General features: G+C 52.2%; 1 protein-coding gene across 3 annotated transcripts in view; it reads left to right on the top strand.

Moving 5' to 3' along the window:
• The window catches only part of LOC122541291 (zinc finger SWIM domain-containing protein 1-like), a 40652-nt gene extending 22003 nt beyond the window's left edge, over positions 1-18649 (top strand). For all 3 annotated transcript variants that reach the window (XM_043677910.1, XM_043677911.1, XM_043677909.1), the window contains 3 exons: positions 1154-1589; positions 12284-13212; positions 16344-18649. In XM_043677910.1, the coding sequence (XP_043533845.1) occupies positions 1154-1589; positions 12284-13212; positions 16344-16420 (1442 nt within the window). In that variant the 3' untranslated portion in view covers positions 16421-18649. The remainder of the gene's footprint in view (positions 1-1153; positions 1590-12283; positions 13213-16343) is intronic.
• Positions 18650-18886: the final 237 nt, after the last annotated feature.

Here is an 18886-nt window from a genome sequence, read left to right as displayed (position 1 = left end):
ACAGCACCCTGCTCCCTCACTGTCCCAGGACAACACCTTGCTCCCTCACTGCTCCGTCACTGTCCCAGGGACAGCACCCTGCTCCCTCACTGCTCTCTCACTGTCCCAGGTACAGCACCCTGCTCCCTCACTGTCCCAGGACAACACCTTGCTCCCTCACTGCTCCGTCACTGTCCCAGGGACAGCACCCTGCTCCCTCACTGCTCCCTCACTGTCCCAGGTACAGCACCCTGCTTCCTCACTGTCCCAGGACAACACCTTGCTCCCTCACTGCTCCGTCACTGTCCCAGGGACAGCACCCTGCTCCCTCACTGTCCCAGGACAACACCCTGCTCCCTCACTGCTCCGTCACTGTCCCAGGGACAGCACACTGCTCCCTCCCTGCTCCCACACTGTCCGAGGAACAACACCCTGCTCCCTCACTGTCCCAGGTACAGCACCCTGCTCCCTCACTGCTCACACACTGTCCCAGGGACAGCACCCTGCTCCCTCACTGTCCCAGGACAACACTCTGCTCCCTCACTGCTCCGTCACTGTCCCAGGGACAGCACACTGCTCCCTCACTGCTCTCTCACTGTCCCAGGTACAGCACCCTGCTCCCTCACTGTCCCAGGTACAGCACCCTGCTCCCTCACTGCTCACACACTGTCCCAGGGACAGCACACTGCTCCCACACTGTCCCAGGGACAGCACCCTGCTCCCTCACTGCTCACACACTGTCCCAGGGACAGCACCCTGCTCCCTCACTGCTCTCTCACTGTCCCAGGTACAGCACCCTGCTCCCTCACTGTCCCAGGGACAGCACCCTGCTCCTTCACTGCTCCCACACTGTCCCAGGTACAGCACCCTACTCCCTCACTGCTCCCACACTGTCCCAGGGACAGCACCCTGCTCCCTCACTGCTCCCACGTTGTCCCAGCCCAGGGACAGCATACCACTGCAGCACCATCTGTCAGTTCATTTCGCACCCTTCATGTTTGTCCTTATATGACAGTATTGATGTATAAATGGCATCCGTAGTTGGGTAGCTGTGCCGGACAGCAAATGTGATAGTATTGATGGGCTGAACAGCCCGTGTGCCTCTCTTGATGGATTGCCTATCCTGTGCTTCCTTCCTGCTGCCTGATGTTGCGGACTGTGCTGTGTGTTCCAGATGCCACGGTGGTGGTGGTGGTCAGCAAGGCGAACGTGCTGCAGGCCATCTACTTCCAGGACAACAGCATGAAGCGGACATTCGAGAGGTTCCCGGAGGTGCTGCTCATGGATGTCACCTACAAGTGGGATACCCTGCGGCTGCCCACCTTCCTGCTGCTGGTGATCGATGGTAATGGCGAGAGCGAGCTGGTGTGCATGTGGTTTGTCCAGAGCGAGGAGCGCGAGACCATCAAGCAGCTGCTGCACATCTTCAAGCAGAAGAACCCGGCGGCAGAGAGGATCCAGACGGTCATGTGCAGCGGAAAGTCCAACCAGGGCGAGGTCATCTCCGAGGTGCTACCGCACAGCAAGCCCATCACCTGCCTCTTCCACACCCTGCGGACCTTCCAGACAGACATCACCACTGACAAGCTGCAAGTGACAGTCGGACAGCGGTGAGTACTGATGCTCCGCTCCTTTCCCGGGATACACCTTTATCCCATGTAGTCCTGTCAGTGGGTGTAGTCCAGTCAGCGGGTGTAGTCCTGTCAGCGGGTGTCGCTCTGTCAGCGGGTGTAGTCCTGTCAGTGGGTGTAGTCCTGTCAGTGGGTGTAGTCCTGTCAGTGGGTGTCGTCCTGTCAGTGGGTGTAGTCCTGTCAGCGGGTGTAGTCCTGTCAGCGGGTGTAGTTCGTCAGCGGGTGTAGTCCTGTCAGCGGGTGTAGTCCTGTCAGTGGGTGTAGTTCCATCAGTGGTTGTAGTCCAGTCAGCGGGTGTAGTTCTGTCAGTGGGTGTAGTCCTGTCAGTGGGTGTAGTCCTGTCAGTGGGTGTAGTCCTGTCAGCGGGTGTAGTTCCGTCAGCGGGTGTAGTCCTGTCAGCGGGTGTAGTCCTGTCAGCGGGTGTAGTCCCGTCAGCGGGTGTAGTTCCGTCAGCGGGTGTAGTTCCGTCAGCAGGTGTAGTTCCGTCAGCGAGTGTAGTGCCGACAGCGAGCATAGTTCTGTAAGCAAGTGTAGTTCCGTCAGCGAGTGTAGTTCCGTCAGTGGGTGTAGTCCTGTCAGCAGGTATAATTCCGTCAGCGGGTGTAGTCCTGTCAGCGGGTGTAGTTCCGTCAGTGGGTGTAGTTCCGTCAGTGGGTGTAGTTCCGTCAGTGGGTGTATTTCCTTCAGTGGGTTTAGTTCCGTCAGCGGTGTCGCTCTGTCAGCGGGTGTAGTCCTGTCAGCGGGTGTAGTCCTGTCAGTGGGTGTAGTCCTGTCAGCAGGTGTAGTCCTGTCAGTGGGTGTAGTTCCGTCAGCGGGTGTAGTTCCATCAGTGGGTGTAGTTCCGTCAGCGGGTGTAGTTCCGTCAGCAGGTGTAGTTCTGTCAGCAGGTGTAGTTCTGTCAGCGGGTGTAGTTCTGTCAGCGGGTGTAGTTCTGTCAGCGGGTGTAGTTCCGTCAGAGGGTGTAGTCCAGTCAGCGGGTGTAGTCCAGTCAGCGGGTGTAGTTCCGTCAGCGGGTGTAGTTCCGTCAGCGGGTGTAGTTCCTTCAGTGGGTGTAGTTCCGTCAGCGGGTGTACTCGAGTCAGCGGGTGTAGTCCTGTCAGCGAATGTATTCTTGTCAGCGCGTGTAGTCCTGTCAGCGGGTGTATTCCTGTCAGTGAGTGTAGTTCTGTCAGCGGGTATATTCCTGTCAGCGGGTATATTCCTGTCAGCGGGTGTAGTCCTGTCAGCGGGTGTATTCCTATCAGTGAGTGTAGTCCTGTCCGCGGGTGTAGTTCCGTCAGCGGGTGTAGTCCTGTCAGCGGGTGTAGTCCTGTCAGCGGGTGTAGTCCTGTCAGTGGGTGTAGTTCCGTCAGCGGGTGTAGTTCTGTCAGCGGGTGTAGTTCTGTCAGCGGGTGTAGTTCCGTCAGCGGGTGTAGTTCCGTCAGCGGGTGTAGTTCTGTCAGCGGGTGCAGTTCCGTCAGCGGATGTATTCCTGTCAGCGGGTGTATTCCTGTCAGCGCGTGTATTCCTGTCAGTGAGTGTAGTCCTGTCAGCGGGTGTAGTTCTGTCAGCGGGTGTAGTTCTGTCAGCGGGTGTAGTTCTGTCAGCGGGTGTAGTTCTGTCAGCGGGTGTAGTTCTGTCAGCGGGTGTAGTTCTGTCAGCGGGTGTAGTTCTGTCAGCGGGTGTAGTTCTGTCAGCGGGTGTAGTTCTGTCAGCGGGTGTAGTTCTGTCAGCGGGTGTAGTTCTGTCAGCGGGTGTAGTTCTGTCAGCGGGTGTAGTTCTGTCAGCGGGTGTAGTCCTGTCAGCGGGTGTAGTCCTGTCAGCGGGTGTAGTCCTGTCAGCGGGTGTAGTCCTGTCAGCGGGTGTAGTCCTGTCAGCGGGTGTAGTCCTGTCAGCGGGTGTAGTCCTGTCAGCGGGTGTAGTCCTGTCAGCGGGTGTAGTCCTGTCAGCGGGTGTAGTCCTGTCAGCGGGTGTAGTCCTGTCAGCGGGTGTAGTCCTGTCAGCGGGTGTAGTCCTGTCAGCGGGTGTAGTCCTGTCAGCGGGTGTAGTCCTGTCAGCGGGTGTAGTCCTGTCAGCGGGTGTAGTCCTGTCAGCGGGTGTAGTCCTGTCAGCGGGTGTAGTCCTGTCAGCGGGTGTAGTCCTGTCAGCGGGTGTAGTCCTGTCAGCGGGTGTAGTCCTGTCAGCGGGTGTAGTCCTGTCAGCGGGTGTAGTCCTGTCAGCGGGTGTAGTCCTGTCAGCGGGTGTAGTCCTGTCAGCGGGTGTAGTCCTGTCAGCGGGTGTAGTCCTGTCAGCGGGTGTAGTCCTGTCAGCGGGTGTATTCCTGTCAGTGAGTGTAGTCCTGTCAGCGGGTGTAGTTCCGTCAGCGGGTGTAGTCCTGTCAGTGGGTGTAGTCCTGTCTACGGGTGTAGTTCCGTCAGTGGGTGTAGTTCCATCAGTGGGTGTAGCCCAGTCAGCGGGTGTAGTCCAGTCAGCGGGTGTAGTCCAGTCAGCGGGTGTAGTCCAGTCAGCGCGTGTAGTCCTGTCAGCGGGTGTATTCCTGTCAGTGAGTGCAGTCCTGTCAGCGGGTGTAGTTCTGTCAGCGGGTGTAGTCCTGTCAGCGGGTGTATTCCTATCAGTGAGTGTAGTCCTGTCAGCGGGTGTATTCGTGTCAGCGGGTGTAGTTCTGTCCGCGGGTGTAGTTCCGTCAGCGGGTGTAGTCCTGTCAGCGGGTGTAGTCCTGTCAGCGGGTGTAGTCCTGTCAGCGGGTGTAGTCCCGTCAGCGGGTGTAGTTCTGTCAGCGGGTGTAGTTCTGTCAGCGGGTGTAGTTCCGTCATCGGGTGTAGTTCCGTCAGCGGGTGTAGTCCTGTCAGCGGGTGTAGTCCTGTCAGCGGGTGTAGTCCTGTCAGCGGGTGTAGTCCTGTCAGCGGGTATAGTCCAGTCAGCGGGTGTAGTTCCGTCAGCGGGTGTAGTCCTGTCAGCAGGTGTAATCCTGTCAGCGGGTGTAGTCCTGTCAGCGGGTGTAGTCCTGTCAGCGGGTGTAGTCCTGTCAGCGGGTGTAGTTCTGTCAGCGAGTATACTCCAGTCAGCGGGTGTAGTTCCGTCAGCGGGTGTGGTCCTGTCAGCAGGTGTAGTCCTGTCAGCGGGTGTAGTTCCGTCAGTGGGTGTAGTTCCATCAGTGGGTGTAGTTCCATCAGTGGGTGTAGTCCTGTCAGCGGGTATAGTCCAGTCAGCGGGTGTAGTTATGTCAGCGAGTATACTCCAGTCAGCGGGTGTAGTTCCGTCAGCGGGTGTGGTCCTGTCAGCGGGTGTGGTCCTGTCAGCAGGTGTAGTCCTGTCAGCGGGTGTAGTCCTGTCAATGGGTGTAGTCCTGTCAGCGGGTGTAGTCCTGTCAGCGGGTGTAGTCCTGTCAGCGAGTATACTCCAGTCAGCAGGTGTAATCCTGTCAGCGGGTGTAGTCCTGTCAGCGGGTGTAGTCCTGTCAGTGGGTGTAGTCCTGTCAGCGGGTGTAGTCCTGTCAGCGGGTGTAGTCCTGTCAGTGGGTGTAGTCCTGTCAGCGGGTGTAGTCCTATCAGTGGGTGTAGTTCCGTCAGCGAGTGTAATTCCGTCAGTGGGTGTAGTTCCGTCAGCGGGTGTAGTCCTGTCAGTGGGTGTGGTCCTGTCAGCGGGTGTAGTTCCGTCAGTGGGTGTAGTTCCATCAGTGGGTGTAATCCAGTCAGCGGGTGTAGTCCAGTCAGCGGGTGTAGTCCTGTCAGCGGGTGTATTCCTGTCAGCGCGTGTAGTCCTGTCAGCGGGTGTATTCCTGTCAGCGAGTGTAGTCCTGTCAGCGAGTGTAGTCCTGTCAGTGGGTGTAGTCCTGTCAGCGGGTGTAGTTCCGTCAGTGGGTTTAGTTCCGTCAGTGGGTGTAGTTCCGTCAGTGGGTGTAGTTCCGTCAGTGGGTGTAGTCCAGTCAGCGGGTGTAGTCCAGTCAGCGGGTGTAGTCCTGTCAGCGGGTGTAGTCCTGTCAGCGGGTGTAGTCCTGTCAGCGCGTGCAGTCCTGTCAGCGGGTGTATTCCTGTCAGTGAGTGTAGTCCTGTCAGCGGGTGTAGGCCTGTCAGCGGGTGTAGTTCCGTCAGTGTTGCAGTTCTGTCAGCGGGTGTAGTTCCGTCAGCGGGTGTAGTTCCGTCAGCGGGTGTAGTTCCGTCAGCGAGTGTAGTGCCGTCAGCGAGCATAGTTCTGTCAGCAAGTGTAGTTCCGTCAGCGAGTGTAGTTCCGTCAGTGGGTGTAGTCCTGTCAGCGGGTGTAGTTCCGTCAGCGGGTGTAGTTCCGTCAGCGGGTGTTGTACTGTCAGCGGGTGTAGTTCCGTCAGTGGGTGTAGTTCCGTCAGTGGGTGTAGTTCCGTCAGTGGGTGTCGTTCCGTCAGCGGGTGTAGTTCTGTCAGCGGGTGTAGTTCTGTCAGCGGGTGTAGTTCTGTCAGCGGATGTAGTTCTGTCAGCGGGTGAAGTCCTGTCAGTGGGTGTATTCCTATCAGTGAGCGTAGTCCTGTCAGCGGGTGTATTCCTGTCAGCGGGTGTAGTTCTGTCAGCGGGTATATTCCTGTCAGCGGGTATATTCCTGTCAGCGAGTATACTCCAGTCAGCGGGTGTAGTTCCGTCAGCGGTGTCGCTCTGTCAGCGGGTGTAGGTCTGTTAGTGGCTATAGTCCTGTCAGTGGGTGTAGTCCTGTCAGCGGGTGTAGTTCCATCAGCAGGTGTAGTTCCGTCAGTGGGTGTAGTCCTGTCAGCGGGTGTAGTTCTGTTAGTGGCTGTAGTCCTGTCAGTGGGTGTAGTTCCGTCAGCACGTGTAGTCCTGTCAGCGGGTGTAGTCCTGTCAGTGGGTGTAGTCCTGTCAGCGGGTGTAGTCCTGTCAGCGGGTGTAGTTCTGTCAGCGGGTGTAGTGCCGTCAACGCGTGTAGATCCATCAGCAGGTGTAGTTCCGTCAGTGGGTGTAGTCCTGTCAGCGGGTGTAGTTCTGTTAGTGGCTGTAGTCCTGTCAGTGGGTGTAGTTCCGTCAGCGGGTGTAGTTCTGTCAGCGGGTGTAGTTCTGTCAGCGGGTGTAGTTCTGTCAGCGGGTGTAGTCCTGTCAGTGGGTGTAGTCCTGTCTGCGGGTGTAGTCCTATCTGCGGGTGTAGTTCTGTCAGCGGGTGTAGTCCTGTCAGCGGGTGTAGTCCTGTCAGCGGGTGTAGTCCTGTCAGCGGGTGTAGTTCTGTCAGCGGGTGTAGTTCTGTCAGCGGGTGTAGTCCTGTCAGCGCGTGTAGTTCTGTCAGCGGGTGTAGTTCTGTTAGTGGGTGTAGTCCTGTCAGCGGGTATATTCCTGTCAGCGGGTGTAGTCCTGTCAGTGGGTGTAGTCCTGTCAGTGAGTGTAGTCCTGTCTGCGGGTGTAGTCCTGTCTGCGGGTGTAGTCCTATCTGCGGGTGTAGTTCTGTCAGCGGGTGTAGTTCTGTTAGCGGGTGTAGTCCTGTCAGCGGGTGTATTCCCGTCAGCGGGTGTATTCCCGTCAGCGGGTGTAGTTCCGTCAGCGGGTGTAGTTCCGTCAGCGGGTGTAGTTCCGTCAGCGGGTGTAGTCCTGTCAGCGGCTGTTGTTCCGTCAGCGGGTGTAGTCCTGTCAGCGGGTGTAGTCCTGTCAGCGGATGTAGTCCTGTCAGCGGGTGTAGTCCTGTCAGCGGGTGTAGTTCCATCAGTGGGTGTAGTTCCATCAGTGGGTGTAGTCCAGTCAGCGGGTATAGTCCAGTCAGCGGTATAGTCCAGTCAGCGGGTGTAGTCCAGTCAGTGGGTGTAGTTCTGTCAGCAGGTGTAGTTCTCTCAACAGGTGTAGTTCCATCAGCGGGTGTAGTTCCGTCAGCGGGTGTAGTCCAGTCAGCGGGCGTAGTCCAGTCAGCGGGTGTAGTTCCGTCAGCGGGTGTAGTTCCGTCAGCGGGTGTAGTCCAGTCAGCGGGTGTATTCCTGTCAGCGGGTGTATTCCTGTCAGCGGGTGTATTCCTGTCAGCGGGTGTAGTCCTGTCAGCGGGTGTAGTTCTGTCAGCGGGTATAGTCCTGTCAGCGGGTGTATTCCTGTCAGCGGGTGTAGTCCTGTCAGCGGGTGTATTCCTGTCAGCGGGTGTATTCCTGTCAGCGGGTGTAGTCCTGTCAGCGGGTGTAGTTCTGTCAGCGGGTATATTCCTGTCAGCGGGTGTATTCCTGTCAGCGGGTGTAGTCCTGTCAGCGGGTGTATTCCTGTCAGCGCGTGTATTCCTGTCAGCGAGTGTAGTCCTGTCAGCGGGTGTAGTTCTGTCCGCGGGTATATTCCTGTCAGCGGGTGTAGTTCTGTCAGCGGGTGTAGTCCTGTCAGCGGGTGTAGTCCTGTCAGTGGGTGTATTCCTATCAGCGGGTGTATTCGTGTCAGCGGGTGTAGTCCTGTCAGCGGGTGTAGTCCTGTCAGCGGGTCTAGTCCTGTCAGCGGGTGTATTCCTGTCAGCGGGTGTATTCCTGTCAGCGCGTGTATTCCTATCAGTGAGTGTAGTCCTGTCAGCGGGTGTAGTTCTGTCAGCGGGTGTATTCCTGTCAGCGGGTGTAGTCCTGAGGCGGAGGCAACCCAGACTTCACCTCCCACCTTTATCCCTCATCTTCCCTCTGCCCTTCCCAAAATCCCTGCCTTCCCAGCCGTCATCTCCACTGTGTCACCTTATCCCTCTCAGCGGTTCATTGGGAAGGCAGCCAGTTGAGGGTGACGACTTTCAGGAGAGGGCTCGGTACACTTGGGTCTGTTCTCGATGGAATCAAGAAGGATGAGAGGGGGATCTCACTGAAACGCAAAGAATACGCAGAGGGGTCTGGGTAGAGTAGACGCAGAAAAGATGTTTCCACTTGTGGGAGAGATAAGGATCTGAACAGCTGCAGGGAGAAGGAATGACCCTCTGAAACATTTGGTAGATATAATTCATCTCCGTGACAATTTCTGTTTCTATATAACTCCCGCTGCATCACTGTATGTGTGCCTCTTATCTGTTTATCAATTACAATACTCAAGGTATCTCCATTTGTCAGGCTACCTCACAGCTTACTATTTTTCTTACTGCTTCTGACATTCAATGTCTCTACCTCCCTCTGATTCTCCAGTTACATTGATGTGCATCAATGAAAATGTCAGCCTGTGCATTTGTTGGTAACTGAATCTCATATTGATTTCTATGTCATCTTTGTTGAATTTTCTGCTTTGCTTTTTTTAAATTTGTTCATCGGGCGTGGTCAGGATTTATTGCCCCATCCCTAATAGCTCTGGAGAAGGGGATTGTCCGCCATATTTGTGAGTTTTTACATGGCAAGGAGAGTAGGGTGACCCACAGTGTTGCCAGAAAGGGACGTCCAAGATTTTGAAGCAATAACAGTGAAGGAGCATCGGAATAGTTCCAAGTCAGGATGGCGTGTGGTTTGAAGGGAAACTTGCAGTCACTGATGGCATTCCCATGTAACCGCTGGGTATTTGAAGTCAGAGCTTTGGAAGGTAATCTCGGAAGAGTCTTGCTGGGTTGCAGCAGTGCATCTTGTAGATGATGGGCATTGTGGGCCCTCTGTGCATCAGGGACGAGGGGACCAAGTGCCAAAAGTAATGGATTTGGGGCCAGTAAAGCAAGCTGCTTTGCCCTGGATGGTGCCATCCTTCTTGAGCATTGTTGGAGCTGCACTTGTCCAGGCTAGTATTCCATCGCAGCCCTGACACACGTCTTGTAGATGGTGGGCAGGGATTCCTGACATAGAAGTTACCTGGAGAAAGTGAGGGCTGCAGATGCTGGAGATCAGAGCTGAAAATGTGTTGCTGGAATAGCGCAGCAGGTCAGGCAGCAGCCAAGGACTAGGAGAATCGACGTTTCGGGCATAAGCCCTGCCACAGAATCCCTAACCTCTGACCTGCTCTTGAAATTTATGAGGCTGATGCAGTTCATCTTCGGTCAAAGGTAACACAAAGTGTTAATATAGATATTAGATGTATAGCCTCCCTACAGTGTGGAAACAGGCCCTTCGGCCTGACAAGTCCACACCGACCCTCCGGAGAGTAACGCACCAATACACCTAACCAACACATCCCTAAACACTACGGGCAGTTTAGCATGGCCAATTTACCTAACCTGCACATCTTTAGATTGTGGGAGGAAACCCACGCAGACCTGGGGAGAAAGTGCAAACTCTACACAGACAGTTGCCCGAGACAGGAATCGAACCAAGTGGAAACATCTTTTCTGCGTCTACTCTAACCACTGAGCCACCGGCTGCCCCGTGAGGGATGTAGGTATGGTAATGCCATCGAGTATCAAGGGTCAATGGTTAGATACTCTATTGTTGGAGATGGTCATGACCAGGCAACTGTGCAGCACAATGTTTGTTACATTATCAGGACCAAGCCGAATGTAATCCTGGGAGAAAGTGCAGACTGCAGATGCTGGAGATCAGAGTCAAGGGTGTGGTGCTGGGAAAGCACAGCAGGTCAGGCAGCATCCGAGGAGCAGGAATTCCTGATGAAGGGCTTATGCTCCTCGGATGCTGCCTGACTGGCTGTGCTTTTCCAACACCACACTCTCAAAAGACAATAGTCAACAGGTGCAGGAGTAAGCCATTCGGCCCTTCGAGCTAGCACCACCATTCATTATGATCATGGCTGATCATTCCTCAATCAGTCTCCTGTTCCTGCCTTATCCCCATAACCCTTGATTCCACTATCCTTAAGAGGTCTATCCAGCTCTTTCTTGAAAGTATCCAGAGACTTGGCCTCCACTGCCCTCTGGGGCAGAGCATTCCATACACCCACCACTCTCTGGGTGAAGAGGTTTCTCAACTCTGTTCTAAATGGCCTATACCTTATTTTTAAACTGTGTCCTCTGGTTCGGGACTCACCCATCAGCGGAAACATGCTTCCTGCCTCCAGAGTGTCCAACCCTTTAATAATCTTATATGTCTCAATCAGATCCCCCTCATTCTTCTAAACTCAAGTGTATACAAGCCGAGTCGCTCCAATCTTTCAACATATGATTGTCCCGCCATTCTGGGAATTGACCTTGTGAACCTATGCTGCACTCCCTCAATAGCCAGAATGACCTTCCTCAAATTTGGACACAATACTCCAGGTGCGGTCTCACCAGGGCCCTGTACAGCTGCAGAACTTCCTCTTGTTATGAAGGTCAGCATACCATTAGCTTTCTTCACTGCCTGCTGTACCTGCATGCCTGCTTTCATTGACCAACGTACAAGAACACCTAGATCTCATTGTACTGCCCCTTTCCCTCACTTGACTCCATTTAGGTAGTAATCTGCCTTCCTGTTCTTGACACCGAAGTGGATAGCCACACATTTGTCCACATTAAACTGCAAGTGCCATGCACCTGTCCACTCACCTAGCCTGCCCAAGTCACCCTGTATTCTCCTAACATCCTCTTCACATTTTACCCTGCCACCCAGCTTTGTGTCGTCAGCAAATTTGCTAATATTACGTTTAATGCCTTCATTTATATCATTAATGTATATTGTAAACAGCTGCGGTCCCAGCTGTGGTACCCCACTGGTCACCGTCTGCCATTCTGAAAGGGATCCGCTTATCATTACTCTTTGCTTCCTGTCAGCCAGCCAACTTTCAATCCAAGTCAGGATTTTGCCCCCAGTATCATGTCGTCAGCAAATTTGCTAATATTACGTTTAATGCCTTCATTTATATCATTAATGTATATTGTAAACAGCTGCGGTCCCAGCATCGAATCTTGTGGTACCCCACTGGTCACCGTCTGCCATTCTGAAAGGGATCTGCTTATCATTACTCTTTGCTTCCTGTCAGCCAGCCAAATTTCAATCCAAGTCAGGATTTTGCCCCCAGTATCATGTGACCTAATTTTGCTCACTAATCTCCTATGTGGGACTTTATCAAAGGCTTTCTGAACGTCCAGGTAGACTACATCCACTGGATCTCCCTTGTCCATCTTCATAGTTACATCCTCAAAGAATTCTAGAAAATTAGTCAAGCACGATTTCCCCTTCGTAAATCCATGCTGACTCTGACCTATCCTGTTACTGCTATCCAAATAAGTTGTAATTTTGTCTTTTATAATTGACTCCAGCATCTATCCTACCACTGACGTCAGGCTAACCGGTCTATAATTCCCTATTTTCTCTCTCCCTCCTTTCTAGAAAAGTGGGACAACACGATCCACCCTCCAATCTGCAGGGACTGATCCTAAATCTATAGAACATTGGAAAATGATTACCAATGCGTCCATGATTTCTAAAGCCATCTCCTTAAGTACTCTGGGTTGCAGACCATCGGGTCGCAGGGACGTATCAGCCTTCAGGCCTAACGGTTTATCCACTACCATTTCCTGCCCAATATAAATTCCCTTCAGTTCATCCTCCCGCAGTCCAAGAGTTAGGTGAATTAGCAGTGTAGAATTGCCCCACTGTGTCATAGGGATGTGCAGGTTAGGTGGATTCAGATCAGCCATGGGGGAACGTAGGGCTCCGGGGATGGGGGTAGGTGGGTGGAATGCAGTTCTGAGGGTCAGTGTGGATTCAATAGGCCAAATGGCTTCACACGCTGCAGTGATGCTGTGACTGTGCAGAACTGCTTTAGGACGCATTTCTGTGCATTTTTCCCAGGAGAAAGGGAGTGTATTTTTTTTTACTTTGTTTCTCGCCTCCCACGGCCATTTTGACTTGTTTTCTTATTTTCCCCCCCCTCCCCCCCCAGGAACCTGCTGCTGGAGATCCTGCATAACATGTGCTACGCAGCGTCGGCTGAGGAGTACGATCTGTTGTACCATCAGCTGCTGGACACCAACGCCCAGCGGGCGATCGACTACTTCCACCGGCAGTGGCACGGCAGCCGCGGGCAGTGGGTGGAGAGCTTCAAGCATGAGGGCGAGACCTACCTGACCAGCACCGTCAAACGGGTGGAGCTGCTGAGCCAGCAGCTGCAGGCCCGGCTGGGCAAGCCCGCCGACTCTGCCAGCCTGGCGGAGGGCCTGCTGAGGGCGTTGGGCGGCCTGCGGGCCGAGAGCGAGGGCCGGGACGGCCAGCAGCAGCTGCGGAGCCCACCGGCGGAGTCCAGCCCGGTCGCCGCGGCCTACTGGGAGCTGCTGACCGGCTACGCCTTCGCACGGGTGTGTCGCGAGCTGGAGGAGGCTGAGTGGGTGAGCTTCCTGAGCGCCGGGCCCGAGCGGGCACGGCCCGCCTGCCGCCGCCGGGCACTGCTGACCGGGACCGGCGGCTGCCAGTGCGCCTTCCGCACCGCCATGAAGCTACCGTGCCGGCACCTGCTGGCGCTGCGGCGGCTGCGGGGGCATGAGCTGTACGACCCGACGCTGTGCTCACCACGCTGGAGCCGCCAGCACTGCCAGAGGGACCAGCCGCCGCCGGCGCTCCTCCTGCCAGAGTCCGAGCCTGTCCCTGCCCAGCCGCCAGCAGCTGCGCCCCCCTCGCTAGGGGAGCAGACCCCAGCGGTGGCAGCCACCGCTGCGCAGCAGGAGCGCTACAGCCAGGCGTACCGGCTCTCCCAGAAACTCTCACTGCTCGCGGCCGGCTGCCCCGCCGAGGAGTTCGACAGCTGCCTGGCCGTCATGACCACCGTCACCAACATCTGGGCTCGGGGCGGTCAAGTGCAGGTCACCGAGATAAACGGTTGGTAACTGTCTTCGGAAAGACGTGTGTGTGTCTGTGTGGGTGTGTGTGTCTGTGTGGGTGTGTGTGTGTGTGTGTGTGTGTGAGTCTGTGTGTTAGTCTGTGTGGGTGTATGTGTGAGTCTGTGTGTGTGTGTCTGTGAGTGTGTATGTATTGGTGTGGGTGTGTGTGTGTGTGTGTGTGGGTTTGTGTGTGTGTCTGTGAGTGTGTATGTGTCTGTGTGTAAGTGTGTGTGTGAGTGTGCATGTGTCTGTGTGAGTGGGTGTGTGTCTGTGAGTGTGTATGTGTTGGTGTGGGTGTGTGTGAGTGTCTGTGTGTGTGTCTGTGTGAGTGTGTATGTGTCTGTGTGTGAGTGGGTGTGTGAGTGTCTGTGTGTGTCTGTGAGTGTGTATGTGTCGGTGTGGGTGTGTGTGTTCATGGGGGGTTGGAGGGGGCAGCAGGAGGCTACGGTGCAAAAAACAAATTCAATCATAGAATCTCTGCAGTGTGGGAACAGGCCCTTTGGCCCAACACCCACGCAGACACGGAGAGAATGTGCAAACTCCACACAGACAGACACCCGAGGCTGGAATCGAACCCAGGACCCTGGTGCTGTATGGCTGCAGTGTTAACCACTGAACCATGGTGCCACCCATAAATTTCTTTAGGGTTTGAGCTATGGGGAGAGGCTGAATAGGCTGGGGCTGTTTTCTTTGGAGTGTCGGAGGCTGAGGGGTGACCTCATAGAAGTTTATAAAATCATGAGGGGTATGGATCGGATAAATAGACAAAGTCTTTCCCTGAGCTGTGGGAGTCCAGAACTAGAGGGCATAGGTTTAGGATGAGAGGGGAAAAAATTTTAAAAAGACCTATAGGGGCAACTCTTTCATGCAGAGGGTGGTGCGTGTATGGGATGAGCTGCCAGAGAAAGTGGTGGAGTTGGGTGCAATTACATTTTAAAAGCATCTGAATGGGTATATGAACAGGAAAGGTTAAGAGGGATATGGACCAACTGCTGGCAAATCAGACTAGATTAGTTTAAGATATCTGGTTGTCATGGACGAGTTGGAACAAGGGATCTGTTTCTGTGCTGGGTGGCATGGTGGCTCAGTGGTTAGCACTGCTGCCTCACAGCACCAGGGTCCCAGGTTCGATTCCAGCCTCGGGCGACTGTCTGTTTGGAGTTTGTACATTCTCCCCGTGTCTGCATGGGTTTCCTCCTGCAGTCCAAAGATGTGCAGGTTAGGTGAATTGCCCACGCTAAATTGCCCGTAGTGTTAGGTGCATTAGTCAGGGGTAAATGTAGGGGAATGGGTCTGGGTGGGTTACTCTTCGGAGGGTCGGTGTGGACTGGTTGGGCCGAAGGGCCTGTTTCCACACTGTAGGGAATCTAATCTCTGTGACTCTATATATTCATTCACAGGATGAGGGAGTCACTGCCTAGACCAGCCTTTATTGCCCCTCCATAATTGCCCAAAGGGTATTTCAGAGTCAACCACATTGCTGTGGGTCTGGAGTCACATGGAGGCAGTCTCCTTCCCTCAAGGACGTGAGTGAACCAGATGAGTTTTGTTCTCCCCCAACAGCCGATATTAGATTCATGGTCATTGTCAGACTCTTGGTTCCAGATTTTTATTGGATTCAAATTCCACCCTCTGCCGTGATTCGAGGCCAGGTGCCCAGAATATTACCTGAATCTCTGGATTAGCAGTATAGTAATAATACCAATAGGTGTACAAAAAAGCAAGAGCACATGCAAACACGACAAGACTACAAATGGTGTGTGCGGCGTGTGCTTGTAATCTGATATACAGTGTATGCTGGAGAAACATCTGACAACGCTGTTTCAGTGGTTAGCACTGCTGCTTCACAGCACAGGGGACCCAGGTTCGGTTCCATCTCCGGACTTCACACATTCTCCCTCTCTCCTGCTTCCCCCCACAATCCAAAGATGTGTGGGTTAGCGAGAATCAGTTTTTTCTAATGATGTGCACTTAAAGACCTTTTTGATGCTCAGTATGTGAGGAGTCCAATGAGGGATGAATCATGTAATGGGAAATGAGCAAGTGCAGATCCACGAAGTAACTGTAGGTGAATGTTTAACTGATAACGATCATCCAACAGGTTTATAATAGCAATTTAGTAAGATATAAGTAAGACAAACAGCATGGTCATAAATAGAATGGAGAGAAGCTAAAAGTAGGACTTGAGAAGAACTTGGGGAAAATAGACTCGGAAAAGTATTGAATGAAGACACTATATATGTTTAAAACTGTAATCAATAATCTGCGAGAGAGAGATTCTACTAAAGGAACAAAACAATGAATACATATTTTGATGAATAAATAAGTTGGCAACGTTTAAACTAAAGTAAAAGTTGCATTAAGTATATGGGCAGTGAGGGATAGGATGATGTACTATTGCATTGGAAACGTGAAAATCAATATTCTGTGGAACATGTCAGGAATACAGGAAGAATCTGAATTGGGATAGGCTCTAAGCAATGGACGCAAAAAGCTCTTGGGAAATAAAAATATTAAATAACAATTTTTGCCTCTGTAGTTAGCAAAGCAATGCCATTGGAAGATGGTAAAGAGATATGTGAACATTTAAGATAGAAAGGCGGGCGATAATTAATAAATCAAACTCCGAGAACGTGAGAAGCGTAGGGATGACCCAAATTCTTTTGTATCAGAAGAAGTTACAAAAGAGAACAGAGGCTTTAGTACATATTGTATTGTAGATGTGAAAATCTATATACCACCCAGGTCCTCTGTTGCGATCACATTTTCTATCGTTCACTGTGGTGTCCACTGTGTTGCATGTGTCATCTGTCGCTGGTTACTACCATGTCCTTTAATCACCATTTATTTGCCACATCCAGTATTGTCAATTGTTGTCGCATACGTGTACTGTCACTGGTTGTGGCCTCTTGTTGCCAGGTATTGGCATGTATTGTCTCACTACTTGTTACCATGTTTTTTGCCACCAGTGCCACGCACGCTTTGCATTGCCAGTTGTTAAGTGCCCCCTTACCTTGTTACTACGCTTGATCATTATTAATGTTTGTGACTGAATGCATCTACAAGTTACTTTTGTGAATATTACTGTCCTCTAACATCACTCACCAGGGCTTGCTACTTTATTTTCAGTGACTCGCCCAGGAGAGGACAAACCGCCCACACCCGAAAACATGCCAAGCGAGGTTAACAACACAAATCAGAACTGAGTTTAAACCCAGCGCACGTCGGACAAGAGAAACTCCTCACGTTCACCGGGGATGGATTGCCCTTACTCTGATCCGGCTTCAGGATGTGTACAGATGGATTAGGCTCATACACTCACCCCTCAGACACGCTCGTCCGTGATCCTCACTGCACAGCGGGCTGTCTCACTCGGCCTTCGGTTTGACTGTGAAGTTAATTCATTTGAAGGCCTGAAGCTCAGTTGAATTGGCCTGTCATAAACAAGGGAGGGATTCTGTGGTGATCCTGGTGCCACGATTTGTGAGGGGAATTGCCAGTTTGTTCCCATCAGTAAGGTGTTTAACTCTCAATGGATGAGAGTCTAAACGTAACAAGAGGAAGAGAGGCAAGAGCACTGGACTTTTAAGCCCGAACAGTCGCAAATGCAGAGTGTGTGAGCAGAGAGCCATGTTGAAGTCAAGTGTGTCCACACCTTTGGTATGTTTCTGACAATGGCATTGACGGGCAAGATAGGTTTGTTCAAACTGTTGAACAGATACTGACACTTCCCTCATTCCGAGGCACAAGCATCTGTTTTTCACGAAGGAGCCTGGAGACAGGTATGGATGGACGGATGGAGAGGCTGCCATCTGATCAGGCCCGTGACTGAAGCTGGAACAGTAAAAGGCCATTCAGCCCCTTATGACCAGGGATTGTTGGGCAGTGAGTTGACAGAATCCTCCCTACCCTCCTGCCAGCCTGTATTACTTAGAAACTATCGCACCCTCCCCACCCTCAAAGAAAAAGCAAGTTTAATGGAGCAAGACCTTTATTGCAGGGCCACGAATGGAACTTGTGTCTTTCCTGATCAGTTGTGATCATGCAGCATCCTTTGCATGTCCTTCCCTTACTCGGACAGAATGGGAGAAACGGGAGGTTCAGCACATCCTTCAGGTAAAAACAGAAAAGGTCAGAGACATGCAGTGCCTGGAAAGAGCAGAGAGATTATAACATTTAATCCATGTGTAACCCTTCAAATTCCAACAGGTTCTGCTTCAATATGGGATCAGTAAGAACTGTTCTCTAAAATTATCAAAGGATGTACACTTCTCAGTTAAGGATTGAGGATTTGGACTTTACTGACAATGTGCTTTACAGATTCCCAACAATCTCTCTGCTCTTCACAGACACTGCATGTCTCCTGCTTCTACCTAAAGGATGTGTTGAACCTCCCATTTCTCACATGCTGTCCTAATAAGGGAAGGCCACTGCAAAGGAGAAATCAGCCAACTCTCTGCCCAACAATCCCTGCTGATCTCATGAGGGGCTGAATGGCCTTTTACTCTTCCTACTTCAGTCACAGGCACGATCAGATGGCAGCCTCTCCATCCACCAGTCCATACCTGTGACCAGGCTCCTGAGGGAAGAATAGGCTTGTGAGGTGCCAACACTGTATTCCCTCCCCACTCTTTCATTCCCACTCTCCCCCCTGTCTCTCACTTGCTCGCCCCCTCTCTTGTTCTCTCTCCATTACTTTGTCCTTTCCCTCACTGTTGTGCTACTTTCTTTTCTGTTGTTTCCTTTCTCCCTGGTGCACTCTGCCTTGCCTCATGGTCCTTTCTCATTTTCTCCCGTTGCTAAATCTGACCTAAAAGCAAAAAGGGCCAGGGAAATTCAGAGGGCCTGGTAACATCTGCAGAGACAGAGAAACAGTTAACTTTCTGAGTCCAATATGACCCAAATTCAGAACTCAGTTCTTCAGAGCATGTTACAGAGAGTCATTAGACTCCAAATGTTGGGTTTGTTTCTCCCTTCACAGGTGCTGCCAAACCTGCTGAGTTTCTCCATCACTTCCTGTTTGCATTACAAATCTGCACCTACATTATTTTTGCTTTTATCTTCATCTGACCAGTTCTCCCAAATTTCTGGCATTCTCTGTGCCCTGTTTGCTTTGCCTCCTTGCCAGACAGTTGAGTCTAAATTGTTGAGATTCTCTTCCGAGCTCCGTGCAATGGCTGATTCTTTCTGATCAATGTACCCGATTGATTCTCATGTGAATGAAATTTTTATTAATACATCAGGTCTTTTTGGATACGCGAAGCATTGTTCCAACAATGTTGGGATAGCTCTATGTATAGCACTGGTTTGAATTAACTTCCTTTAGTGTGTGAAAGGTCCGATGTGATTGTGAATTATTCACACTTTTTAATAATGTAGTGGGGCTCATCTATAGAGTGTTTTCTGTACAATAAAGGCTTTTCTTTCACAAGCAACAGCTCCATTTGTTGTTTTATGTCCAATTCCCATTCTAGTCACGGGAATGGCCTGTTATTGGTGTTACCTGGATAATCACTGATAGCAAATGGAGAATTGTGTAAACTGCTAAACTGTTTGCAACCAACAAAAGCGTAGTCTCATAAAACATTCGTGGTATCTTCGTTGGTTTGTGACACAAAAATTACATCGATTGAGCTGAATGAGTCACTTAATGCTGCAAAAATGGCGAGTTC

Source organism: Chiloscyllium plagiosum, chromosome 37 (genome assembly GCF_004010195.1).
Source record: "Chiloscyllium plagiosum isolate BGI_BamShark_2017 chromosome 37, ASM401019v2, whole genome shotgun sequence".
NCBI classification, from domain to species: Eukaryota; Metazoa; Chordata; class Chondrichthyes; order Orectolobiformes; family Hemiscylliidae; genus Chiloscyllium; species Chiloscyllium plagiosum.
Note: the sequence above shows the minus strand (reverse complement) of the source record. Positions and strands in the feature narration are given on the sequence as shown.